This window comes from Eptesicus fuscus, chromosome 16, assembly GCF_027574615.1.
Source record: "Eptesicus fuscus isolate TK198812 chromosome 16, DD_ASM_mEF_20220401, whole genome shotgun sequence".
NCBI classification, from domain to species: domain Eukaryota; kingdom Metazoa; phylum Chordata; class Mammalia; order Chiroptera; family Vespertilionidae; genus Eptesicus; species Eptesicus fuscus.
The window spans coordinates 6,291,682-6,318,759 of NC_072488.1; the positions used below are offsets into that span (position 1 = coordinate 6,291,682).

Below are 27,078 nucleotides of genomic sequence, written 5' to 3' on the forward strand. Positions count from 1 at the left end.
TGGCAGTGGAAGAAAGCTTGTAACTCTCTCACTTTCATTTCAACAGCAGCAAACAATGTTCAATGTTTAAAATAAACTCTTCCAGATGAGCTAAAGATAAACTCTGAGGTGGGTGGACTGGAGCTGGCTAGGCTGCAGCTCCGAAGTGTTTGATTACATTAGCTCAAACCCCTGGGTAGAACCCGCTTCTGTCAACAGAATGCTTCGCTTCCAACACCTACTACATGAAGCCATTTCCTGTGCTTTCATGGGTTGGTGGCAGAAACTAGCTTTGCTTTTTGCACAAACTAATAATGATTATTTATTTCTCCGTGCTCGGCTTTTCCTCAAACAGTGTGTACAACTTTAAGATATGCCCGATATGCCAATGCTGTATATAGGTCTGCACAGATTAAACCTTTTCAATGTATTGGCAACTTAAACTTCTATTGACGCTTTCACCCTGCTGCTCACTTTACTGTTCTCATAGTAACAAGAAAGGTACCATTATTTAGAACCATTCTGCTAATAATTAGATGCCTATTTAGATCCATTGGGTAGAAAGAAAGAGAAGAAGGAAGGAAGGAAGGAAGGAAGGAAGGAAGGAAGGAAGGAAGGAAGGAAGGAAGGAAGGAAGGAAGGAAGGAAGGAAGGAAGGGAGGGTACCCAAGTATTTTGTTAAGTCAGAATTTATAAAGGAAGTTAGAAACATTTTGTTGTTTTTACTAAACTTTAAAACCTGCAACTTAAGACCGACCAGGCTATAATACATCATATGTAATATGTCATTTTAAAGATAAAATGACACACTGAAAAATAATTCTATTAAATATTAAGGAACTTATTTTAACACAATTAGTAGATGCTTTAAATGAGGGAGAGAAACAAACACAGGTTGATGATGAAAATAAATTTTAGGACACTCAGGACATCAACAAATACTCAAGGAAGTATATTGGAGTATTTTAAAAAATTAAACATCCCAAATTTAGATTAGAAGTCTTCGGGAAAATATGATTCACAACACAGAACACAGTGACTGCCGGTTCCTCCAGAGGGAAACCTTAATGGTACATCAGTAACAGCTCTATTGTATGCAATAGAAGCCCTCTTATTTGGAATCAGCTGGCTACATGGGGGGGAAAAAACTGAGCACTAAATACAGACCCTTTTAGATGTCTATAATATCTATTTTAATTGTTTTGAAACTTTATTCAACCATTTCTAGTGACTTGCCTTCATTTACTTTTTCACAAAACATTCAGCTTACTTTTCATAGAAATTCTTTTTGTACTCATAATTTATTAGTTTGCATTATGATTAATAATTTCTATTCTAAATTATAACTAGCACAGCTAACACACACAGGATTGGCTGGGTTTTCTCTGTTGCCGCCTGTGTCCCCAGGGGCTAGGCTAATGACCGGACATTTGATTGTATTTGTGAAATGACAAATGAATGGTACATAACTCACTCTTCCTATGTATGTGACAGAACAGGTGGGCAAGAGGGGAAACTCTCAGCCTAGAGCATTCTCATGCTACGGGCCTCAGTCAGTATATTTGAGGGCGATAAAAAAGGAGAATCAGTTATTACAGCAACTGCTTTAATTAAATATCTAACTTAGCAACAACTCTTCCGTAACATGGGCATAAACTGAGCTCTCCAGCTAACTTTCCTCTAGGAATAAACTACCTTCCTCCATGCTAACCTGTGACTAATTTAACTCTCCGTTGTCCAGAGAAGGTTCGTGAAACATCTGAAGCTGTCTGTGGGGGCCAAGCTCCTGAAGGGGGATTAGTAACATGTTCTCTCTTCAGTGTTGCTTAGGACATTTGGAATCAATTAAATATTCAAATACAGATTCTCTCAGATCTCTAGCCAGGCCCAGCAAGTTTGGGAGGGGAGGAAGTTCAAGGCAGATAACTGCTACTCCTCACATCAAAATCTATAGCTGACGATTTAAAAAATATACTCTCTAGACTTCCTGGGTCTGCAAGCAAATAGACAAGATTAGAAATGAGGAGGAGAAACAGCAGGACCCTTGTTAAGAAATAGGAGGTACAGTATACATGAGAATGGCTGCCATAAACCGTGTCTCAAACACAAATAATTGAGTACATTGGGATGTTGCATAAGTGCAACAGTACGTATGGCCTGTATGCACTAAGAATGATTTTACATTGGTAAAGGATTATAAAACAATATGTAACACAGGCTGTATATGGCCTACTAACTTTAAATATTTACACTCTGGCCTTTTGTAAAATTTGCTGACTCCTTGGTTTAGTTTTCTTTCCATCATATGTACTAATATAAATATGACTCGCTCTTCCAATTAAATGCTATTTAGAACCTCACTATATAAAAGTTACTCTGACCTCACCCCTTTTCAGAACAAGCTGTTTGAAACAGAAATCAGAATTTCAAAAGATGAAGCCAATAGCCAACATAAAAATGGGTTTCCAACTCAATTATTCCAGGATCTGGCACATTACACACTTGTCTCCCACAATATTTTGCTGAGGTCAGGGGAAGTATCAGAATTGCCTTTTACTTATTTCTGTGCCCCGTGAAATGGTTAGAAGTCAGTGAGCAGAGGGAGAAAGAAGAGAGCAGCAGAAAAGGTTTAAAAATCTTTCAAGTCTAAGTAGTCATACTATAGCTGTTAGTCCTCGATTCCATCAGACACCGGGTGGGAAGGACATCTTCCAAATGGCAGCTCATTTTACCTTAATAGTTGGTGTTTCCAGATGAGTTCCTAGTTTTCCATCATGATAAATTAATATATCCTATTTTATTATGGTGCCACAAACAAGAACTCTGAAAGGCTCAACTCTTACAAAAGGCCCAAATCCCCTGAAAAGCATCAGGTATCAAAATGCAGCCAGAAAAGATGGTATTAAAAGAAAAAAATATGGGCTCCTTTTTAATGAAGTCGAGGTGTAGGACAGATTTATTAGCTTCCATTTTTCCAAGTTGCGTTCTGGTGTATTTCCTGCCCATACTTCTAAGTTCAGCAGATCTCTTTGCAGAATTATTTTTTTTAAATACTTTTCAAAGAACATGATGTGGCTATACCCACTACACCTGCAAAGACACACCTGCGATGATACAAACACAAAGTGGACCTCATATTCACAACCCAAGCTCTAACAGAAAACAGACCCTCTGTGTGATCTGCCAAGATCCTGCCATTCTCAAAAAGAACTGATACTAGTAACCACATATTATAAAGTCTTAAAAAATAACCAAAGATCACCCCTGACCAAAATGCTCAATTTAGTGTAGTTCAGTCTATTCTTTACCATCATAATTCATTTTTCCAATATTAAGAGATGATTAAGACAAATAATTAAAATAATTACTTTTGGTGTGTAACAGATGCCTACAACATTCATACGTAGACTCTATTTTTATGTACACCATGGATTCCTTACTTATTATTCAAACATCATTACCATATGTTTATTGTGTGTCAGGTACTATACTTGATTCTTGAGGAAGGAAAACGAATACAAATACAGTAAAAAAAAATAAAATCTTTCCTTGGAAAATTTCTATTCCAATTGTCTAACTAGATTTGTGAACAAATCATCAGTGTAGTAAATCCCTAGTCAAGTTGCCAAGATCAATGAAAACAAAGTTCAGCCTACAGGGAGACTGGAGATAGGAACACACTTGAAGAAAATGTTAAAGGGTCGGTAGTATTCCCAGCGAAAGGGAGAAGGGTATTCCAGATTGAAAGAACAATGTAAGGAAAGGCCAGGAGGCGAGTGTTTGGTCTACACTGAGGATGGGATGATCCAGTGTAATAACTGGTGATGGGCTAAGACATTAATTCGTCGCTACGCACATGTGCCTATTTAAATTTAAGATTAGAAATTCAGTTCTCTGTCATAGTTCAAGTACTCAATAACCACATATGTCGAGTATCCCATATTGGACAGTGTAGAGCAGGGGTCCTCAAACTTTTTAAACAGGGGGCCAGTTCACTGTCCCTCAGAACGTTGGAGGGCCGGACTATAGCTTAAAAAAAAACTATGAACAAATTCCTATGCACACTGCACATATCTTATTTTGAAGTAAAAAAACAAAACGGCAAAAACACCCGCATGTGGCCCGCGGGCGTAGTTTGAGGACGCCTGGTGTAGAGAATTATCTCCATCATTGTACAGTTATAATTCTCTGGTGTAGAGAATGATCTCCATCATTGTACAGTTCTATTGGACAGCACTGTGTGGAAGAGTGCAAGGTAAGCCTGTGGCAGTTCATGGAGAATCTAAAATGTATACGAGTGTTCAAGCTTTAAGTAGAAATGGTTTGTAAACTACTGTATTCTACAGAGACCCTTCAGAAATAGCCTGGGGACTCCACCTGGGGATACTTCTATGGCCTGTTTTACTAATCCAGCTTCTGCATTTGAGTAAGATATTTTTTAAGAAAAAATTCTGCAGCTTAAAACAGATAGATAGATAGATAGATAGATAGATAGATAGATAGATAGATAGATAGACAGACAGACAGACAGACAGGACACTCACTGTTATGGGTAACTGGAAAACACCACAGGTTTTTAAGCAGTGAAGTGTCACCATGACACAGATGTGGGTTTTAGAAATATTACCTCTTAGAACAGCAAAAGAGAATGTGAGAAGAAAAGCCACTTGGTATTCCAAAATCAGTACAGGCTAATGACGTGGTAAGGACTAATTTCAGTGAAGCTTCTAAAGAAACAGACAATGAAGAATTTGCATCAGTAAATTTATTCCAAGTAAGGATTGCACACACACACCAGGCATATTATTTCCACACAAAAACCAGCATTGCAATAGAAATATTTAACACTTTGGTCATGAAAACCAGAGATAAAACTTTTCAAGGTAACTATTTTAAGTAACTGAGTTCTTTAATATTTGTAATCCAAGCACGTTCAATTACAATTTTTAAAATCTATTATATTTGTTCATTATTCATTATGCCTAATGTATATTTATAACACCTTTTCTGAAATTTTGATTTCCAAAATGTAACTTTTCATAACTTCAAAATAGCCATATGTACTTCTTAGTAGTACTATTGTAAAACCAAAATGTTTTCAAGTAGCAAGTGCTCAAGCCACCTGACCACAGATATGAGATCCATTCTTTAAAGGGCTCTTACACTTCTTATTCCTACTGAACTATGCCAACCATTACTTCACTGATATCCCAGAGTTTTCTTGCAACAGACTCATCCATGGCTATAGGCAATAGTTCTTCCTCTTTACAATCCCCAAAGTACTTTCCTGACACACCTTCTACCTCCGGAGAAGAGGCTAAATAAATCGAAGTTTGGGCACCTTCTACTGGGGTTTTGAAAAAAGCCCAAGACACCAAATTGAAAAGTGGTTTGACCAACAGCGGAATGTGTATGTGCCTCCCAAGATTAGTCCGCACAATACCTGGGTGCAAAACATTGACAGTAACCTTTGTGCCTTCCAAGCGGCGGGCGAGCTCCCTGGTAAAGAGGATGTTAGCCAGTTTGCTCCGACTATAGCAAAAGCTTTTATTATAGCTTTGCTCGCTGTTCAAGTCTTCAAAGTTGATGTCCCCATATTTATAAAGTTTGGAAGAAACTACCACGATCCTGCTGGGCGCTGAACTTTTGAGTAGTCCCAGGAGAAGATTGGTGAGTAAAAAGTGACCCAGATGGTTCACCCCAAACTGCATCTCAAACCCATCTTCGGTCTTCATGTAAGGGCACTGGAAGACCCCTGCATTATTGATCAAGACGTCCAGTCTAGCCTCTTCCTGTAAATGTCAAAGAGAGAACAGCAGAATTAATGAACACAGGCCTTAAATGTACCAAAAATAATTTTTTTTTAAAATTTCTTATGAACTACTAAAATTCTATAAAATGTCTCTATGAATTTTCAACAATTGATAAAGAACTAAAAAAGATTTGTATGCCTAATAGGGGCGTGGCCTTCTGCTTTTCACGTGTTATCTCATCTACTCTCAACAACTTATAAGCAAACAGAAGCACTGAAGACCTGCGGTTTGTCCACTATCACAGGCCTCCTAAGTGACAAACAAAAATCTGAAGATGGAAGTTTCCAATTCCAATGCCCGGGCTCTTAATTAGTAAGCCAGCTTTTGTTTCTAATTGGGATTTTCAAATTAGAAAAGCTAGAAAGTGGATGAGAGCTGGAGAGTGGAAATACAGAAGAAGAAGGTCAGTACTGTTTATTCCCAGAGCAGCCAGTATCAACACCAGGGGCAAGTGAGGATTGCTTTATTTTGTAGTTTTCTAAGGGTAAGTGGTACCGTGGGGATGGAGCAACTTCAAATTGTTTCCTTAAAATTAGGACAAGCAAAAGAGTAGGTCAGGGATGTAAATTAAGGCCAGACAACATCATAAATAAGTCAAAGAAATATTTTTAAAAGTGATCCAGGTAATATAAAAATATCAGAAACAACAGTCTAAATACTAAGTCTTACAAAAACAGCAAAGGAGATTAACAGGAGATAGGATCAACAAACACCTTAAACTCCAGGATGACTGGAAGTCACAGTTCTTTCTTCCCTATAGGATGAAACTACCTCTTTCAGGCTTCCAGGCTCTCAACTTAGATCTACATAGTCAGAACTCTGCACTGTGACCAGATCCTGCCGCGTCTTTCCAGATTAAATTTAGACTGTTCTTAAAGGGCCGTCTTTTCATTTCGTAATTCATGTTAAGTTGACTTTCTCCAGCCCTGCCCTGGCTCCTCTCTGTCTCTTTTGATGGGCAGAGAAAAATAAAAGTACAACATGTTCCAGGTGTAAAGACAGAGGGATGACCCACCATTGAATTAATTTGAGGTCAAATTTCAAATTTCACTGGCCCGTTTGCCAAGTGTAAGTGAAAAGAAAAATGTGTTAAATTTCACAACTGTATCAAAGCCTACCCGTCAGAGGATTAACTATTTCTCATTCTGTCTGTCTAAGCACCTCTAGCTTTTCCAATAGTCAGCTTCAAAAAGAAGGCAAAAGTTCACCCGTGGGGGAAAGAAAGGAGTGTTCTCTTTCAGTAATCCTTTGGAAGAGTTTCCTGTATTAATCATTTCTGAGCCATCATTCTTTGCTGGACTTGTGTTATTTTAAGACTTTATCATCTACTATTCTTTTTTTTAATTCTAGGAGATAAATGACATAAATACCAAGAATACCAACCTGTGGGAAATTTACATTTCCATTAAAAAAAATTCTGATTATGGTCACTGAACTTCAGAGCCAGGAAGAAATTTAATACTTAGAAGCAAGGACAACTTAGTTATCCCTTTATCTCAACTTTTAATTGGTTCTGCTCCAAGTGGCCAAAGAAATAAAATACTAAGTGTATCAGGAATGAGAACACCCAGCCACATCTACATTTCAATGGCAAAGAGGGAGACCCATTTTTAATATTTCCAACATCTCTTATGAGTATTAATTTCTTACTTTTAACCTGTTTTTGGTTTTTTTTCTGATAATGAAGTAGACATAAAAACAAACCAACAAACACCCCTTGACCTCTCCAGATCTGCAACAGCTCCCAAACTGTGCATCAGGATGCCACAGTCACAAGGAGCTCCCAGGATCCCCTGGAATATTTTAAATGCGCAAGTGAAACAAAGAGATACTCCGCTCAACATCTCAAAAACTAGTTCACAGCTTCAACATTACGTTGTGCTCTCTTCTCTTTGAGGATGTCACGTCTTTGCAAAGCTGTTTTTAGCAGATGCTGTAATCAAGTGCATGTACTGTGTTAAAAGCCAATGTGGAACAAGAAATGAAGGTGTCAAAGTCCAATCTGATCCCGAAGTCAGAGAAGTGAACAACAGGTACACATTCCCTGTAGTAATGATGGTTACTGAAGAATGAAATACTTATCTTTTTTCCCTTTCATTGTGTGTACTATTTTTTCAAATAGTGACTGAGTTGTTATGATATCAACACTTATTAGGTTATTTGAACCTAATTACTTAATATCAATAAAATGGCAGATATTTCTTTTGGCCTCAGGGCATCATGGAATTAAAAAAAAAAAAATCAGAAAGTTTGGGAACCTCTGCTCTAGAGCTAAGACTCCATTTCATCCAGGCCCCTTTCCTATGCCAGCGAACTTGAAATCTCTCTTCCCAGCGCCCTCTGCAGGAAACCCTTCTATGTCAATGTCAATGGCGGACTTGCACCTTAGTGGAAAATTTACCATCTAAATAAAGATATCCTCCAGGTCCCTGGAGGGCAACAGGAATCCAGGAGTGAAAAGCAAGGGCTCTGGAGACAGATCCTGGGCACCCAACTGCGCCTCCCTAAGCCTTCATTGCCTTGTGTTGTAAAAGGGGGATAACAATGCCTACCTCACAGGGTTACTGTGAGGATTCCATGACCAAAAATAGCCAAGGGCACTTTCATTTCATTAAAATATATATATATATGTAATTTTAAGTATCTGAGATGCTTGGAACAGCTCCTGGCACATAGGAAACCTTCCAATAAATGCCAGGTATTACATATTTACTTATGTATGTCCCTGTTTCGAGCACAAGGCCGCTGGGACTCCAAGCTGCAGTTTATTTGGAAAGGAGGCCAGGTTGTGGTTAGGGAGGGCGCTAATGAGTCCCCTGGTGGCAGAGCGCTGAACTCCTAGCCCCGCGGGGGGGAGGGGAAGGGCACGCTTTTCCAAGGTCCTTGGCCAGCAACTGCCCCTGCGTGCTCTCGGCTCTCTGGAAGGAGAGGGCTCGGTCCAGATGCACTTTGGCCTCGGCAAAGGCAATCCAGAGCCCTGGCGGACCTCCGGGGCCGCCCTCGCCTAACCAGAGGCGATGCGCGCGCACTGGCTTCCGGTCCTCCCGGGCTATTTCTCCTCTCCTCTCCGTGTCCTGGGAAGACAGAAGACGGCCCTGCCAATTTCCCCAGCTCGCGACTCCCCAGGCGCCCCCAAGTCATGTGATTGTTTCTCCTCCTCGCTTCAGTCCTTCCCAAGGTCACACCCCCGGGCTCGGGGCGGCCCCTCCGGGCTCGGCCCCGGCCCCCGGTCCCCGGCCCGCCCCGCCCCTCCGCCCAGGCCCCGCGCCGGGCTCCGCGGGCTCCACACCTGGAGCATCTCCCGACAGAAGGCGCGCACGGAGCGTAGGGAGGCGAGGTCCAGCTCCTTGACGACCAGCTCGCCCGCCCCGCCGTCCGGGTCCGACCCGGGGTCCCCGTCCCCGCGGAGGTCGCGGCGCAGCTCCCCCGCCGCCGCCTCGGCGCGCGCGCGGTCCCGGCAGCCCATGATCACCCGCGCCCCCATGCGCAGCAGCGCGGCGGCCGTGGCGCGGCCCAGGCCGCTGTTGGCCCCCGTGATCAGCACGGTCTTCCCGCGCATGAGGCCGGCGTCCCCTCCTCCGTGCAGCCGCCGGACGCTGGACCCCACGAACCGCCGGGCCGCCAGCCACAGGGCCCCGCCCAGTGCGGCCAACAGCGCCGCCACTGCGGCCACTGCCATAGCCGCCCGGGCCGAGGGCCACCCGCCCCGGCACCGCACTTCCGGAAGCGCGACACAGCGCCGCGCAGGCCGTGGCAGCCACCTGTGCGCGAGGAACTCTGGGGCGCAGCCTGTGGTCCCCGAAGGGGTGGAGTGGGGCATGCTGGGACTTGTAGTTTTCCTTCGGAGGGCCCCTGATGAGGCGCTCTGTGGGTCCTGGTGACTCCTTGAAGCAGGCTCCCAGCCTGAGAGTCCTGGGGTGAGCACAGCCCCCGGTTTTCACAGGGCGGGGCCTCCTCCCCAAGGAAATCCCTGAGTGGTGGTGGCCTTCCCCAAGTGAATGCTCAGTTAATATTTTGAATTGCCAGCTCGCTCTATAGGCTGGTTTACAAATCCCACACTTCATGGATGGTGTAGCGTGTTTTCCGTTAAGGGCTCCTGGGACATGTTAACCCTCCCTTCAATTTTGCACCCTCTGGAGAATTTTCCCTGCCCACTAAAGCCTAAGGAAGGGCTCTACCCGCCGGCCCCCCTCCCCCCCCGCCCCCTTTATAAATGAGGCCAAGAACTTAGCAACATGAATCAGTTGGAAATAGAATGGGCCAATGGTTGTCAAACTTTAGCATCGCATCAGAATCACCCAAAGGGCTTGTAGAAACAAACAACAACAAAAACCCTGAAATTTCAGGGCCTGGGCACCAGAGTTAGGAACTAAATTGGTTCAAGATGGGACCTGAGAATTTGCATTTCTAACAAGTTCCCAGCTGATTCTGATAAGGTCCCTGTAGGAGGAGGCATCCTCAAAGGGCCTTATTTGACCCTGGCAGGAATACAGTAGGACAATCTTGCACTTACTGTAAACCTGGATTTCTGGGCAGGCCCCCTCCGGCCCCCTCCATAAGACCATTAAATGCATAAACGGAACGGAAAGTGCTCTATACCCTGGAACACGCTTCAGCAATGCCGGGTTATTGCACAGGGAGGGACCCATCTTCAAGACGTGTGGCTTTAGCCCAATGGACTCTTAAGTGATCATTCATCCATCTACTCACGCATCTAATATGTGCCAGCCCTTAGGCCCTATTTAAGTCATAGGGAACAGGGTGCTCACTTGTCTGGTGCAGAAAATTCCACTGCCCCAGCCCCATTCTAGAATCTCCCAAGCAAGAGAGGATACTCACAATGTGTATAGTTGAAATAAATCCCTGTAAGATTTTGATAATAAAGCTCTCCTACCCTCCTCTACACTTGTGAAGGCTATAACATGTAACGATAGTCACGATACAAAGAGAAAAGGGTAGAACGGCAGGAGTTTCATAGGAGTGCTGAGAATGAAGCACGGGGGCGGGAAAGAGCACTATCCCTGGGGATTAGACAAGGCACCAGGAACAGAAATCAGGAAGGGACCGGGGCCTTTGTTTCTCCTATAATTTGAAGCTCCCTGTCAAATCCTGTTAGCCTGGAACACATCTGTTTCCTCTCTCTCTCTCTCTCTCTCCAGTTTTATCTATTTTCTGTCCTTCAAAGCCCACCTCAGTTCTTTTCATTTCCTGACCACTGCCAGCCCATGCAGATATTTGCTTCAACCTCATCTGTGACCCTCATTTGGCACTGAGAACAAACAGCCCTCTAGTGTTGGCTATTTGAGTTTGCACATTTGACTTCCTCCATGGTATTGTTAAGGTTTTAAATTTCCTCGAGGATGGGATTATGTCTGAGTTCTCTTGTGGATTTCACATTGGGGGATGCATAGAAAACACTAGGTACTCATTAAGTGTCATGACTGATATATTTTGGACTGGCTTACATCAAATTAGGAAGCAGATCAAAAGATGTATGCCAGCAGCATCTTCTTTAGCTAGAGCGAGGGTGGAAATTGCATATGTGGGTGGGGTGTGATGGAGTAGAAGGAACATGAGAGGGAGTGGAGAAGAGAGGAGAGAGACCTGCTATGTAACTGCTGTGTAGCTTAAGCATAGAATTTAATGGAATGACTAATCTGTTCAGGATGGGTCGGTCGTATGGCCATAGAATCAATAAGAACAATTCAGTTTGGAAGATTGTATAACACAGGAAAAAAAATATATATATATAGCATTTGAAGTAAATAAGACCTGAATTTGGTTCTTAGTCCTACTATTTATTAGCTGCTGTTCTTGGACAAGCTACTTAATCTTTTTTTGCATCTTAGGTTCTTCATTGATTGAAAAGAAGGGTAACAATATTATATCACACACACGTTTGATTTGATGAGGAAAATGAGGTAACATGAAAATATCCAGCTTACCATGCCTTATCATGTAGTAGATTATGGTTAATAATGTTTTTGAAAGCAAAACAATGGTAACAATGAAAGTGCAGGACACTACACTTCATGCCATATTTGAAGCCATGGCCAAGGCTTAATATGCCGTACAAACATAGGGCCAAAGCCAGAGACTTCAAAAATGTTGTTCACAGGCAATAAACCCATCAAATAAGCTTCAAAGAACCCTTCCTAGGAGGTTCTGTTTGGAGCCCGTCTTAGATGGAAAGTGCCCTGTATGAATAACCAGCTGATTTATCTCTGAATGACTAGTGTCAGGACTGGTATACGTATGCAGGTGGAGTGACATTTTCATTTTGCATCGATTCAAAGGCTGGTCATAGAGGCAAAGAACTAAAAAGCTCTAACTTTCAAAAGTGTACTTAATCCTACTCTTTCCCCCTTTGAAGACCACCATTCTATACTGATGATTTGTAACAATTTATTCTATTTACCAACATCCAAGAATGAGCAATTGCATTGTAAGACCAATTAGGCTTCTGACATAGCCTTTTAAGCATTCAAGCATTCAAGTTCTAAATTTATCCTAAAGAGTCAGCATCATGATTTACACACAGAGGCAGGTGCAATGGTATTCAACAGCATTGACATCTCAAAGAGAAGTAGCTTGAAGGTAACTTGAAGGTTCACAGTGTTTTCCAAAAAATCAAGAGAGAACCTTTTCCAAATGAGCTAAGTACTGAGGTCCAATCTTCTGAAATACCTAACTAAATACCCTAGAGATCCACAAGAAGTGGCTTCTGTAATACCAGACTCACTGCTTTATTTCTCCTCCCCATCTCTAATTGTTCATTTTTGAGTAATGCTATAAGGTACATGAGGTGTGTTGGTGCCAAATTTCTGTGCCCCTTCAATACGGAACATGCGGTCATCAAAGAAGATGTGGGGCCGTATTTTCACCAAGATGGGACCTTTGGAGGCTCCTGCAAGGAAAAGGGCTTCATCTATCTCTAGACCCCAGCGGCGAAGCATTTTCAGCACGCGGGCACCTGAACTGGCTGCACTCCTGGCTGTAACCAGGTAGGTCCTGATAGGGCAACATAACCGTTGGTCTTTGGCATAAAACTTCTTTTGCAGTCGGCCTAATTCTTCCAGAAAGCATTTCAAGGGACCCTGTAAAAGGAACATACATCATAGCTGTGATCGAGTGAAGCCAATGAAGTGATTGCTGAAAAAGCAGAGGCTTGTAAGAGCTTATAAAAGGATATATGCAGTATTGTAAGGCCCATGGCACAATGCTGAAATTCCTTGCATTTATGTGACTATATTTTCTCATAAGGAACCATCCTTGTATTCCTTGAATAAATGTAGGATGATGATATAATTTATTGTCTAAACAGAGATATTTTAAGAGTGAAAGAAATTTCTATGGAAAAGTTAAAACCAAGGCAACAGACATAAACTATTGATGGCAAAGTGGGCTATTCTAATTAAAGCTCAGTTAATTACCAAAAGCACTACTCTTTTAATTTGCTTTTTGTGAATTGCACATTTCCACCTTATAAGGTATACTCCTTTGTTTTGTTTCATACCTTGTTGGCTTGGATCCAACCTTGTCTTATATTTACACACTTTTATCTTCAATCTTTCCAAACACTTAGTTTTAGCTGTAGTACTATGGGAGCATAGAATTGGATTTTGCTATTTGATCCAATTTGAAAGTCTTTATTTTTAAAACAAAAGTTGACTTTTAGGACATTTATATTTATAGGTATTACATGGCAATGGTTCTGTCTTATGACTTTAATTGTATTTTTCATGCTTAAAGATTTTAAAGGATTGTTCACTAATAAGTGTCTTGTGTGTGTGTGTGTGTGTGTGTGTGTGTATGTGTGTTCTTAGATTTAGGACGGTTTATATTATTTCCTTCTACTGGTTATCTGTATAGCTATATATTTTTATAGTACCCCCAGTACTCTATTTTTAAAAAATCCCAGGATTTATTACTTTTTTACAATGAGAAATAGTGAAATTAGGCTACTTCTTTACCTCTTAGTTATCCTCTATTTCTTCTTCACCCATCCAATTTTACTTATTTACACTTGCATTATTAAATATTCTTTATTTTTTTTAAATCCGGGATCTGTTATTTCTTACAATGAGAAATAATGAAATTAGAGTACTTTTATCTCTATTTCTTCTTCAACCATCCAATTTTAATTGTTTACATTGGCATTATTAAGGATTCTCAGATTTCTATTTATCAGCTTTACATTTGATGCTTTGATCAGCTATTGTAGCTGAAGATATGAGCATATTTAGTCTTCCTTAGACCTTTGCCTCTGTGTTTTTCCAGCTTTCATTAGTTATATAATTTCTATATAAGGGCATGTAATATGCACTTTCTTTTCTACTCCCTAATCCCTATGATTGTTTTAGTTTGGTTCTCTGATTAAATATATTCCAGGCCCATTTGTGCCTTTGTGTTTCTAGTAGTGTACAGAGTAACCAAAATATGTTCTCTAATACTTGTTTTGTCAAGAAATCTTATGGAAATAAAATCCTTGAGAATATTGTATGTTCTCAACTGTTGACCTATTTCCTTTTTACATGAATGGACTTTTGGCTGGATATAGAATATGTGATTTATATGTTCTTTCCATATGATCTTATAAGTAGTGCTCCACTGTCTTTTCTTTAAATATATTTTAAGTGTTATTTTTAATTATAGTTTATAATCAATATTATTTTGTATTAGCTTCAGGTGTACAGCATAGTGGTTAGACTATCACATATTTTACAAAGTGTTTACTCCATTATTTCCAGTACCTACTTGGCCCTATACAAAGTTATTACAATATTATCAACTATATTCCCTAAGTTGTACTTTACACCTCTGTGATGATTTTGTTACTACCAATTTTTACTTCTTAATGTTTTCACCTAGACCCCTGAGCCCCCCCTCACCTTCTTCTCTGGCAACCACCAGTTTGTTTGTTGTATCTATGAGTCTATTTCCATTTTCCCTAGTCATTTATTTTGTTCTCTAGATAAGAACAAAAGTAAGAACTTTAGTAAGTGAAATCATATGGTATTTTACTTTATCTGACTGACTTATTTCATTTAGTATAATACCCTTTAAGTCCATCTATACTTTATCGCAAATGATTGTGGTTTCAATACTATATGCTTTTGTCAAATATCTTAAACCACCTACTAAACATGATGAATTTTATTGTATGTAAATTATGCCAGAAAAACTGATTAAAACACACACACACACACACACACACACACACACACACACACACACACACCTGGGTGTGATTGTCAGAATGGTGAGACAAGGTAGAGATCAAATCAGGAGACATTAATTACTAATCATGATACCACATTGGAGGATTATATGCTACACTGAAAGTGACCAGATTAATCTTTCCCAATTGTGTCATTTGCCAAAGACCCTCAGATTTCTTCCACTTGAGACAATTGGGACACTGCTATGGCCAAACCCCACGACCAACATACTAGAAAGCCTTCGGTAGGAATCAGACCTCATAACATTTTTATCAGTGGAAACATATCTGGCAAAGCCTGGTCTTTATAGAAAAGCTACCCTTTCCATGCAAAAAATAGTAATTTTTTTCTACTGCATAGTGAAAGGCTATATGATTAATAGAAATGTGTTGGGTTTCTCAATTTCAATTGTTTAATGGGAAAAATTATTTAAAACATGCGAAATGTAACTGATAAATGCAAAATCTAAAAAAATTACTTTACCTAAGATGAGAAGATGGTATTTTAAGATTATCTTGTAGTAATTCTTTTTTTTTAAAAGATTGTGTGTGTGTGTGTGAATGTGTGTTTGAGTGTGTGTGAATGTGTGTGTGAGTGTGTGTGAATGTGTGTGTGCGTGTGTGTGTGTGTGTGTGTTTGGAGCGCTTCCACATTTCAATAATAGTTAATGGATAATATAAAATGGGCTCTGAATTTCAGCAAAGCAGACACATATAAAATATCACAAGTGATTTTCCTTGCAACAGTAAACTTTGTTAACACTGAACAACTTCATAGCATGAGAGCAAGTCTTCCAAAGTGGCTCTTTAGGAAGGGCCTATAAAGGTAAACACACACACACACACAGTTTAAATATCACTTGCTGTAACATAAGATTAGTTAGTAAAACTTTTCAGCTTTCAGTTCGTCTATTCATACTTTTATAGATGTAATAAAATATAATAAAGTGTATCTTCACTTCAAGAAGAGCTGAGAAAAAGAGGCCAATTAAATTTCTTGGTAAGATTCATCGATTAAAACTGAATGATCCATTAGTTCACTTTGGAGAATATTTTGGTTCTTCAAATTTCCTTTGGATCAGAAGCTTGGTTCATTTCAGACTGTGGCTTTAACACTTTCACTTCAGTTTATGGATTGGTTCCAAAAAAAGTTCATGTTCAGTTTCAGATTGATTAGGTTTTCATAGTTCGCACTTATTTGAGGCTCATTCTTTGAGTCCACTCAAGCTGTCAGTTTTACAGATTTTCTCAATTAAGCGATGCCTTTATTGAGTTTGAGGTTACGGAGAGAGAGGTTCAACAAATGTTTACTGACCTACTGGAAATGACCTTACTATTTTGAGAACCTGTTATGTAGAAATGGCTTATTGGTAAGCCACAATGCCTCTGTTACTCATAATTTGGAGGGTGAAGTCATTATCATAAGATCATAGACACATTTCCAAAAGGCTAGATAAAAGAATGTTTTTAAAAAAAGTCAAAATAGAAGTTAACAAAAGAATGGGAGAAAATGGCAAAGGATCAGAACTGAGGAGTGGCTGCCTAAAGTAATCTAAACGCCATCACAATGAACAAATAATGGTATCTATTGGAAAATAGGGGGATCAAAGTTAATTAGAGCTCCTTGAACCCACCTGAACAATAGGCTTAGTCTCACATTGTGTTTCATGTTGAAAGAATTTCTCCAGCCCGTGCTCCTTGGTAGGATATTCCATCTCCTCAGAGAAGAGGATAGAGTCTCCATCAAAAGCCACACGGAGCTGCGAGTCACAGTAAGACATGTCTTTGCCTCCGTCAAACATCGTTGCAGAGGCGATCCCTGGAAGACCATGGGGACTGATTAATACTACTCTCAGGGCCATGAGCTTTAGTTTCTACCATTAAAAAAAATAATAAGCCCTCCCAAGACCTTGCATTTCCTCTCTAGCTATTATTCCCTGATGACTTAGCTCCTCTTCACAACCCACGCATCTCAACACAGTGGTCCATGCACCACACTTTTACAAGGAATAGGAAAATGCATGTAAGACGATCACTGAGGATGTCCACCTCCAGAAAGGTCAAAGCTCTAAAAGACAAACTTAAGAGCTGCCACTTGCAGAAACCTCCTAACAAAGTCCAACAAGGGCATAAACCACATAGTCATATGGGAAGCCCAATGGAAGTAAGCACCAGCACAAACCTCTCTATTAACTACCGGGACCAAACCACGCCTATACCTTCTTGTAGCGCTTCTTGTACTTTTTCATAGTCCGCAGACAGATAGAAGTTGGTAAGATATGCCTTCAAATAGCCAACAGGGCTTTTCCCACCGGTCAGACAGAAGCGGTCAATCAGTAAGCCTGTTACCGGGCAAGAAAGATTCTGTTATGTCAGAGACTAAAGACAGTATAGCTACTGTAAATGCAAATGAGTTACCTTAGGAATAACTGAGGGCCCACTGAGGTTTTAGAATTTCCTTCTGAGTACCAATACAAAGTACCTTCTTAGCACCAGTATTTTCTATAATAGTTGATGTGTTTGATGCATAACAGTTTATGAAGTCCATCCACATTGACCTTGCCGATTTAGTCTCACAATAACTGGCAGGCGTTATTGCCTTCATTACAGAAAAGGACACCAACACCTAAAATTTTGTCTAAACCCATTGGTTCCTGCTGATTCTTGTCCTTCAACTGCAGCCTCCTGACTTGTTGCAAAGGCCAGTTAAAGTGTGATTCTATTTTAAGTACCGTTTCTGTCTTTCTTCAGTAGCAATACAATAGTAATAAAAAGTTGTGCTTGGAATTGAACAACTTTTTCAAAACGTCAACAAAAGGTTTGAAATTGTCTCTATTTCCTGACTCGGAAGTTCAAATGGAATTAATAACAGACTAAACACTAATATACCATCAAATGTCTTTTAAATCAACAACAATTAGAACAAATACTAGATGTTGGTGAGAGGTTTGTAAAATAAGCACCCAGGTACACTGTGGAGGAGAGTATACATTGGTACAAGCTATCTAAAAAGTAATTTGACAAAATATATCAAGCACTTTTAACAGGTTTATACATTTTGACCTAGGATTGCGTTTTTGGGGACTTTATTCTAAGGGAATAATCTGAAACTCTGATAAAGATTTATGTAGAGATGTTTCGGTGCAGGATTATTTAAAAAAGCAAAACATAGTTAAATAATGTGTGAATAATTAAGTAAAATGTAACATGCATAGAAGATATGTACCCATTCAGGGTGTTCATAGATAGGTGATAAACTGGGCAGCTGCCTATAACAAAAAGCAGTATTTTGAGTCTGACACCTATATGGACCTAGAGAGTAGATAGGGTCTTCCTACAGTTGAGTGCAAGTGTTTGTTGTGGTATTAACAAAATGCTCTCACTTTTTCACTTAAGCCAGCACTGGGCATCCGTGACACAAAACTGTACTCTACAAAGCCTTACTTATATTGATTTAATGAACAGAAATTATGTGGTGGCACTGGGGCTTTAGAAATGCCTAGAACATTGTCCCTTATTTCAAAGAGACAGTTCACTGAGGAACCAGGCTTGTAAGCAGATAATTATAAAATAACAAGGGCCTTAGCAGAGAGGTATACAAATGGTCTTCAGCACCCGGAGAAGGCAAGTGACTAACTCTTCTCCCAAGTAACAGGTTGTTATTCCATGAATGAGGCTGCATGAGAAGATTGGGCTCAGTTAATTAGCAGATTTAATAAGTGAATACTAATGATTTTTTTGTGCTACTACCTTTGTGGGCTCAGTGTAGTGAGGGATAGAGAGACATAACTCACCCACTAAATCAACTAATAGCTGCACTTTATTGAGTAACTAATTTACGCCAGTCCTCTATGCTAAACCTTTTACATATGTTATTTTCATGTCCTCACACTATGAAAGCTGCATTTTTGAAAGGCAAACCTTTTTTAAAGTATATAGTTAGTTTAATACAACTTATAACTTGTAATATATCTTCATTATTTATACATATGCCCAATTTCAACCAAGCGTTTAAATATGCCAAATTTACACCTTATTTTGGCTTGACATCCCCATAAAACTGCTGTCACTTAGAAAATAGGCTGAAGTCCCCAAATAAGAAGTCAGGTAATTCCATAACAGGAAGAAGGGGGACGTTCCCCTGAAAGTCTCCAGCACACTGATGGAAATACTCTGAAGAGACTTTTGATGTGTGGGGAGAGCAGCCAGGGAAAACCAGAGTTTAAGAGTGGAAAGGCAAGGTGCGAACCTTTAAACCTTTCACATGTATCTGCGGTGAGCAAGAAGTTTGATCACCCAGCGAAAGCCTCTGGGATGACGGCTCCTTGAAGTCAGGTTCAGAAGTGAAGAACATAAAACAGAAATGCATCGCGGAGCCTGGGATTAAGACTTTGAAATTCACACTTGACAAGTTAAGTCCAGAGCTTTGGGCCCAACTCTGTGCCGAAGTTAAAAATGAACATGGCCTCTCTTGTTCTGACATAGGCAAATAAACATTCCCCACGCAGAAGGGGGTGTCAGTATCAAAGACACTGCATCAGTTAGGCCACAGTTAGCAAAATCACATGGCCTCTCTCTTCCAGAGCGGCGGGCCCTGCTTCCACATGGTATTTATTTTACTTACCATAGTGATTGACGCTGTTTATAAGCCGCACTCCCACTTGGGCATGGTTATTAGTCATCAGTACAATATCAAATAATTCGTGTTCTTCAGGATACAGATCACGGAGTCTAGCATTGACATGCTGCAGGGCCTGTAGGTTACAAACATGAGCATGTGTGTGTAAGAGGGCCAGGCAAGGTGAGCACTGGGAGTCTGGAGAGAAGGGATCTCATCAGTGTCAAAGTCAAGCTTTGAAGACACTTCCCTGAGAGGTAGGGCTCCTTGTAGGTGAGGTTATGTCATTCATTTCTGCGCTTTATGCCTCTCACACATAGGACTTCAGTTCATGGTTAGTGAATCCAGAGTAATATTTGTTGAAATTGTTAACATTTGGTCTACTAGCATTGTCTCTGTTGAGTAGGCAGAGAGAAGGTTAGGCTAGCCCAAGGGTCGGCAAGCTCATTTGTCAACAGAGCCAAATATCAACAGTACAACGATTGAAATTTCTTTGGAGAGCCAAATTTTTTAAACTTAAACATCTTCTAACGCCACTTCTTCAAAATAGACTTGCCCAGGCCGTGGTGTTTTGTGGAAGAGCCACACTCAAGGGGCCAAAGAGCCGCATGTGGCTCATGAGCCGCAATTTGCCAACCAAGGGTGCTAGCCCTTTTACAACTTGGTTTATTTTTTGTTTTGTAAAGGCTGCCTTTCTTGATCATCGGATGATTTTTTTATTACTTTTCAATTATAATTCACATTCAGTATCAGTTTATACCAGCACAGTGATCAGACAATTACATAATTTCTGAAGTGATCCCCCCCATAATTCTAGTACCTACTTGTCACCATACGTATGTATTACAATTTCATTGACTACCTTCCCTATGCTGTACTTTACATCTCCAGGAATATTTTGTAATTACCAATTCATACTTCTTAATCCCTTCCCCTTTTTTACCCAGCCCCCCAAAGCCCCTTCCCTCTGGCAACCCTTAATTTGTTCTCTGTATCTGTGTTGTCTGTTTCTTTTTTGTTTTATTACTTATTTACTTTGTTCTTTAGAATGCACATCTAAGTGAAATCATAGAATTTGTCTTTGTCTGACTTGTTTCACTTAGCATACTTTATAGTCCACCCATGCTGTTGCAAATGGTAAGATTTCATTCTTTTTTATAGCCAAGTAATATTCCATGATATGTATGTACCCACATCTTTATCTAATTGACTATTTATGGGCACTTGGGTTGATGATTGTTTTTCATTGTGAAAAATATAGAATGCTTCATGAATTTGCATAACCATGCACAGGGGCCATGCTAATGGTCTGTATTGTTCCAATTTTAGTGTATGTGTTGCCAAAGACCACTTTGTCTATTTCTAAGCAGGAGTCTTTAGAATAGGTGTGTGGTTTCCTCCCATGCCCCATACATACGTACTCCTTACAACTGTGGAGATGTCGTTTGTTTCTGCCTGGTTATGATGCTACTGTGTACTATTTGTTGACGTTATATAGGGGATCACAGTTAAAGGGTTATACATTTCGGTATAAGTTTAGATAACTTCATTAAAATCATGCCCCTAAGTGCCAAGAACATCTTAATTTTTTTTTTTTTTTTTAATATGCTAGGTTTGGGGCAAAAGCAGCAAGAGTGAATTTCATCTCATTTTAAGGAGGCGTTTTATTCTGCTAGTGCTTGGAATTGTAAATTCATCGTTGTTTTTTTTTTTTTTCTGGCTACGGCTCCTTCTGAGGAGGGAACAGGTCTCATGATTAGGACTCCACTTAGGAAAGCGCAGCCTCTCAGATCTAGGGCCGAGCCCTCCCTCAACAGTCTGGGAGCCTCTGTGAAAGCAGAAACCGGACTGGGGTCAACTCCAAGGGCAAGAACGGCAAAGGTGGGCTAGGGATTGTGAGGGAACCTGGAGGAGATAGATCCCCAGGGCGGGCCTGGGTCCTCCTGGTACCTTGACGAAGCGGAAGGCGGGTCCCGGGGTCAGGATGACGTTCTCATTGCAGAGCTGGTACTCCATGTACTTTTCCAGGCCCTCCTCCTCGTAGATTTTCCTGCCGTCCCCCATGTTGAACAGAGCCCGGGACGACACAGCGATGGTGAGGGCGTGCTTGGGTTTGGCCTGCAGACAGAGGTGCCAGGGGCAGGGGCGGTCACACAGAGGGGAAGGGGTCAGGAATAGGACTCATCCCAGGGCAGGTTGGGAAGGACACAGATGGGCCCTTGCTTGGGGCACTGGGATGCTGGAAACAGCTAAGGCCTGGACCACCCCCCCACTCCCACCTCCCACCCTCTACTCCCCTACTCCCTACCCCATCACCACCACCACCACCACCATCACTACCACCATCACCACCACCACTACCACCATCACTACCACCATCACCATCACCACCACTACCACCACTACCACCATTACCACCATCACCACCACTACCACCACCACCACCACTACCACCACTACCACCATCACCACCACTACCACCATCACCACCATCACCACCACTACCACCATCACCACCACCACCACCACCACCATCACCACCATCACCACCATCACCACCATCACCACCACCACCACCACCACCAACACCATCACCACCACTGAGGCTGCAGGAGGGGGTTTGGGATGCACTTGGACTTCCCTCCAGCATGGAGAGGCGAGATGCTGGGAGGGGCGTGGGCTCTGGGGCTGCGCAGAGAGGGGCCCAGGGGCCCAGGGTCTGCAGGCTCTGCTCACCGGCCGGGGGCGTGAGCAGCCCGGGTTCTTCTCATACAGTGTCCTCACTGATGACCAGTAGGCCTCCTCGTCCTCGTTCTCCTCCTCCCGCTGCCGGGCCATGTCAGACATATAGTCGCGGTCCTGGGAGTTGTAGGTGGTCCTGCGCTGCGAGTAGGGCTTCCATTCCAGGGGGGGCGTGCGTGGGTAATCCCGCTGCTGTGTGTCCCGGGAGTCCCTCGTGTCCCGGGAGTCCCTGGACTCCCTGGCTTCCCGGGCTTCCCGGGCATCCCGGGCATCCCTGTCCCTGTCCCTGTCCCGCATCATGCTGTGGCCCCAGTTGTCATGGTTCTCGTGCATCTTGGTGCTGCGCCGGGACGCGGGCAGAGACTGGGGCTGGGGCTGGGGCTCCGGGGGGGTGGGAGGGCTGGAGTCCACGGGCGCGGGGGGCGTGTGCAGCACGGGCGGCGTGGGCGGGGTGGCGTGGCCCGACAGCTCGTGCTGGGACAGCTCGTGCGGGGACTCTTGCTGGCTGTGGGAGGCGGAGGAAGTCCGGGAGGTTGTGGAGCTTGTGGGGACCTGGAGCAAGAAAATGGGCGTCTGAGTTGCACACTGTTCTGGGACCCCTGCCCCCCAATCCTGCAGGAGGCAAGGAGCTGTCCCCTGGCCTCTGGTCCTTGCCTAGCCTTTCATTGGCTCCTGGTTCACCTCAGCTCTTTTATTTTTATTTTTTTTCTCTCTAATTATCTTTATTGGTCCTCCTTTTTCTGTTACCTCAGCTTCTGCTCACAGCTCATTCTTTTGTTGTTGTTGTTGTTTCTTTATTGATTAAGGTATTACATAGTTGTCCTCATCCCCCCATTACCTTCCCACCCCTACCCCGCACTCATGCCCCCACCCCCCTGTTGTCTGTGACCACTGGCTAGGCCTATATGCATGCATACAAGTCCTTTGGTTGATCTCTCCCCCTTACCCCCACCCTCCCCTACCTTCCCTCTGAGATACCTCAGCTCTTTTAAGTGGGGCTTCAAGGAGCTTAGACATTTCAAGGCCCCAGATATTAGTCATTTCTGTTAAATTAGCTGGGGCACAAGCTCTCTTTCTTCCCCTTAGCAGATGGCACGCCCTTTGCAAAGTGCTGTCATTTGACTTCTGTGTGTATACCTGCCCAGTCAGAGACTTCCAGGGAAGCTTGAGTAAGGGGTCTTGCTTGCCACTGCCTCCATCTGTGACCTCCGGTTAACCCCATGAGCACCTAGACCAGATGTCCCCCCAAAAAAGACTCTACAGAGCACCGTGGAGACACCCCTTTGCACATTTGCCCCCTGACTAAGGAGTGATCGCTGGAGGCTGCTAGGCTGCACAGCCTGGTGTCTCCCTTCCGCCGGCAGGGCTTTGGGTGTCTGCGGAGCTCCGGAGAGAGCAACCTTCCTAAGTAGGAAGGATCCATTCTAGAGACAGCTCTCCTTTGCTAAGGTGTGCAATAAATCATCAAGCATCCATATGTTATTCCCGTTGTTATGAGTGTTGCACATATTTTGAAAGGCATTTTCTTGGTTCGATTATTGAGCCAGTCCGCACAGAGCTAGATGGATTGATGGGAAGGCAAGTTTTCCCAGTGGCTGGATCTATGCAACCCTCTCTCTGTAACCAAGACCTTAATCTCAAAATGAACTTCTTCTTCTTATGTGGCCAGGCTTAGGTAAGGGCCCAAAGCACTATACAATCTAAGGCTCTTCCAACAATTTATCTTCATTGTTGACCTTTCTAACCTTTGTTCTTACTCTTGAGTACTCAACAGTTCTGTGGATGGAAGGGAGGACGGAAAGGGAGTAAGGAAGAAACCATAGAGTTGAATCATTTCAGTGTAAATGATTAAAGATGTATCGACCTTGGATTTTAATTTAGCTCTGTTAGCATTATTAATGTGAAATCTTAGGCAAGTTATTCTCTGTGGCTTTTCTTTTTTTCAGCTGTAAAATAAGGCTTATGGGGGGCAGGGGAGTGTAAAGTATATAGAACAGGGGCTGGCACATAGAAAACATCAACAAATGTTAACCATCATCATCAGTATCATTATTACTGTTGTTGCTATTATGCTATCGTGTACTCCATCCTTTCATCCCCATCTCTACCTTAAGACTGGCGCTCTTGCTTCTGGGTTCTTCTACGGATGGGACTCTGGAGGATGTGTTCCGTGAAGTTCCAGACCACTGGCTTCGCACGACGTACCCTCGAGACTCTGTCTTTGGCAATAATTCTTGTGATCCCTTTTGAGGAGAGAAGAGATCCAGGGGTGTAATATGCCACCACCCAACCCTCCCATGCTTGTGCCTACAGAATAGCCATATCCAGCTAAACACAGCAAACCCCATTGAGGAGATCGCTGGCCACTATGACCCTTAATTCAATCTGGCCCAGTCCTCACTTCACTGAGGATCAATAATGTGGGGATATATCTGGAAGAGCATTCAAAAGCAAGAAACAAATCTGACATCTCATCTTTTTTCACCTGTCACTCTTCAATGGTCCTTCGTAGAGTTGACCATTTTTTTTCTCCCTTTCCCCGCATTTCCCCTTAAGAATAAGCCCATGAACAGATGCTAAAAAGACATATCCCCATTTTTGACCAGACTATAAAGATGAGGGCAGCTGGCTCCTAAACAAGGCTGTCATGGGGCTCCAAGGTGTAAGAGGGACTAGAGCACTCTTAGCATTCCCTCTGAGCGGAACAACACTGAAGGAGACCACGGAGAGGCAAGGGGAAGAGTGTCTGTGTCCCGTATCCTTCCCCTCACCCAGACTGACTGCGGCTCCCCTACAAAATCAGGAGTTGGATCTCTGCTCACCCTGATCATGGTGACCTGCTGGCCCTGTTTCCAAAACAGGCACATGTGAATATAAATACGTATTGTGCGGCAGGGGCCAAGAAGGACTGTTCCCTCAGCTGCACTAAGGCAGTGTCTACACGACAGATGAGGACGCATGGGGCAACATCTCAGCCAGTGATTCGGATTGACTGCACGCCTCATCTGAAAGATTGGGCAGAAAATAGTCAATGCGATGGCCAGACTCCCCTGCCCTCCCTGATTTGAACAAAGACCAGTCTCCTCCCAAAGGCTGAGCAGAGGAGATGGCTGTGGTTTCTACACCATATTTTCTGTGGGAACGTGGGGATGTGTACTGTAGGGAAGGCAGGGACCAGCTTCTCCTAGCTTTTCCTTAACCTCTCCATGAGGGACATTAGGTATCCCTTAATACAAACCTCAATAGCTCAGTCTCCCAGAACTCCCTTACCCCAAATATTTCTATTATGCTTTCTGCTTTTTTATTCTCTCATCAACTATAAAACGGTCAACTCACCTGAGTGCTGAGGCGAACAGATTTTTCAGATTCCCGTCTTTTCTCTGTTTCTAGATTGTCTTTTGAGTATTTTGTTGCAGAATCATTCTTAATATAGAAACAAAGAATGTTTATTAATTTTAATCTCAAGGGCATTAGAAACCTGGGGCTTGGGGTCAAAAGGATAAATTAAAATTAGCATTCATCTCTTTGCTAATAAAAATATATATATATAAAGTTTGACAATTTTTGCCTTGTTCTGCTAAGCATGAGTAAAAACAATTCAAAGGACTATATAATTTTTAAGGTAGAAATTCGGTGGTTTATAGATTTGAGGCATGAGGCATTTATCATTTAAAATTTGTAATATGGGCCCTAGCTGGTTTGGCTCAGTGGATAAAGTGTCAGCCTGCCGACTGAAGGGTCTCAGGTTCGATTCCAGTCAAGCATATGTGCCTGGGTTGTGGGCTCCATCCACAGTAGGGGGCATGCAGGAGGCAGCCAATCAATGATTCTCAGCATTGATGTTTCTAGCTCTCTCTCCCACTCCCTTCCTCTCTGAAATCAATAAAAATATAGTTTTAAAAAATTGTAATATGCGATATGCTGGGGGAGAATTATCCAGGGGTCAGCAACTGTGTTTTCACCTCTTACAACTAACGTATGAGCCTATACTCCCTAAGCGCTGATTTATCGGATTGACTTATACTATCTACTTTAATCTCCTTTTCTCCCCTCTTATCATTTACTTTTCCCTCCATTTTCCCTACATGTAGGAGGGAAATAATTTGATATTTCATCTGAAATAATTCCATAATTTCAGAGAAGCCCCAGAGGTCAATGAAGGATGGATATCTAACATTCATTGACTCTTTGGCAAGATTCTAGGATGTCTACTTCACTCACCTTCTTTTTCTGTTTCAGAGATGTTTGACTCATTTCTTTAACTATTGAAATTCTTGTGCTGTTATGCAGGTGTTCATCTCCCCAGCGCCATTTTCTGTTTCTTCTGTTGCTCAGTCTAGGCGTGCATAGAATGTCAAATTTATGACATCACATGTGACTCCATAGTAACAAACTGACTATGAATACATGACTATAAAATGTGATTTATTCATATTTGAGTACATCCACTCATCATCATTGTCTGGGTCTTTAGGAATTGATATTTGAACATCTAAATATTTAATGTATAGCAATATTAATACTACGACATCCTTTTAAAATATCTTTTAGCATTACTGTATCACTCAGCACATCAATCCCATATATGGCTGTACATTTTCTGGTCCTGTCAAAATTAATGACAAACTCATTTGTGGGCCCAATCATTTATTATTGTTCATCCTGAAAGAGTTTGGAGAACTTTCTGCAAATATAGAGGTGATTTT

General features: G+C 42.0%; 2 protein-coding genes and 1 pseudogene across 3 annotated transcripts; all 3 read right to left on the reverse strand.

Moving 5' to 3' along the window:
- Positions 1–4,732: 4,732 nt before the first annotated feature.
- On the reverse strand, positions 4,733–9,544 carry RDH14 (retinol dehydrogenase 14). The gene is made up of 2 exons (XM_054728180.1): positions 9,082–9,544; positions 4,733–5,771 (listed from the first exon to the last, which is right to left on the reverse strand). Exons 1-2 carry the CDS (start codon positions 9,469–9,471, stop codon positions 5,154–5,156), a joined length of 1,008 nt encoding a protein of 335 aa, XP_054584155.1. The 5' UTR covers positions 9,472–9,544; the 3' UTR covers positions 4,733–5,153.
- A 2,639-nt stretch (positions 9,545–12,183) lies between these two features.
- NT5C1B (5'-nucleotidase, cytosolic IB) lies at positions 12,184–26,701 on the reverse strand. Of its 2 annotated transcripts, XM_028140357.2 has the most exons (10): positions 26,594–26,701; positions 25,709–25,795; positions 25,195–25,377; positions 24,481–24,615; positions 22,367–22,924; positions 21,581–21,748; positions 19,637–19,766; positions 17,232–17,354; positions 16,647–16,831; positions 12,184–12,889 (listed from the first exon to the last, which is right to left on the reverse strand). In XM_028140357.2, exons 1-10 carry the CDS (start codon positions 26,624–26,626, stop codon positions 12,566–12,568), a joined length of 1,926 nt encoding a protein of 641 aa, XP_027996158.2. In that variant the 5' UTR covers positions 26,627–26,701; the 3' UTR covers positions 12,184–12,565. The 2 variants fall into 2 exon arrangements, with proteins under 2 accessions (XP_027996158.2, XP_027996160.2); XM_028140359.2 differs by lacking the exon at positions 25,195–25,377.
- On the reverse strand, positions 20,882–20,981 carry LOC114230376 (U6 spliceosomal RNA; annotated as a pseudogene).
- Positions 26,702–27,078: the final 377 nt, after the last annotated feature.

Bases quoted from the DNA above. Each gene is read 5' to 3' on its own strand.
- RDH14 (XM_054728180.1), bottom strand. From the start codon at position 9,471: ATGGCAGTGGCCGCAGTGGCGGCGCTGTTGGCCGCACTGGGCGGGGCC. The intron at 5,772-9,081 runs GTGTGGAGCCCG...TGACATTTACAG, and splicing joins TCTGTCGGGAGATGCTCCAG to GAAGAGGCTAGACTGGACGT.
- NT5C1B (XM_028140357.2), bottom strand. From the start codon at position 26,626: ATGAGTCAAACATCTCTGAAACAGAAAAAGAAG. The intron at 16,832-17,231 runs GTATAGGCGTGG...ATGGTCTTCCAG, and splicing joins ACAAGAAGCGCTACAAGAAG to GGATCGCCTCTGCAACGATG. The intron at 12,890-16,646 runs GTGGGTTCAAGG...TTCCTTTTACAG, and splicing joins AGACTAAGCCTATTGTTCAG to GGTCCCTTGAAATGCTTTCT.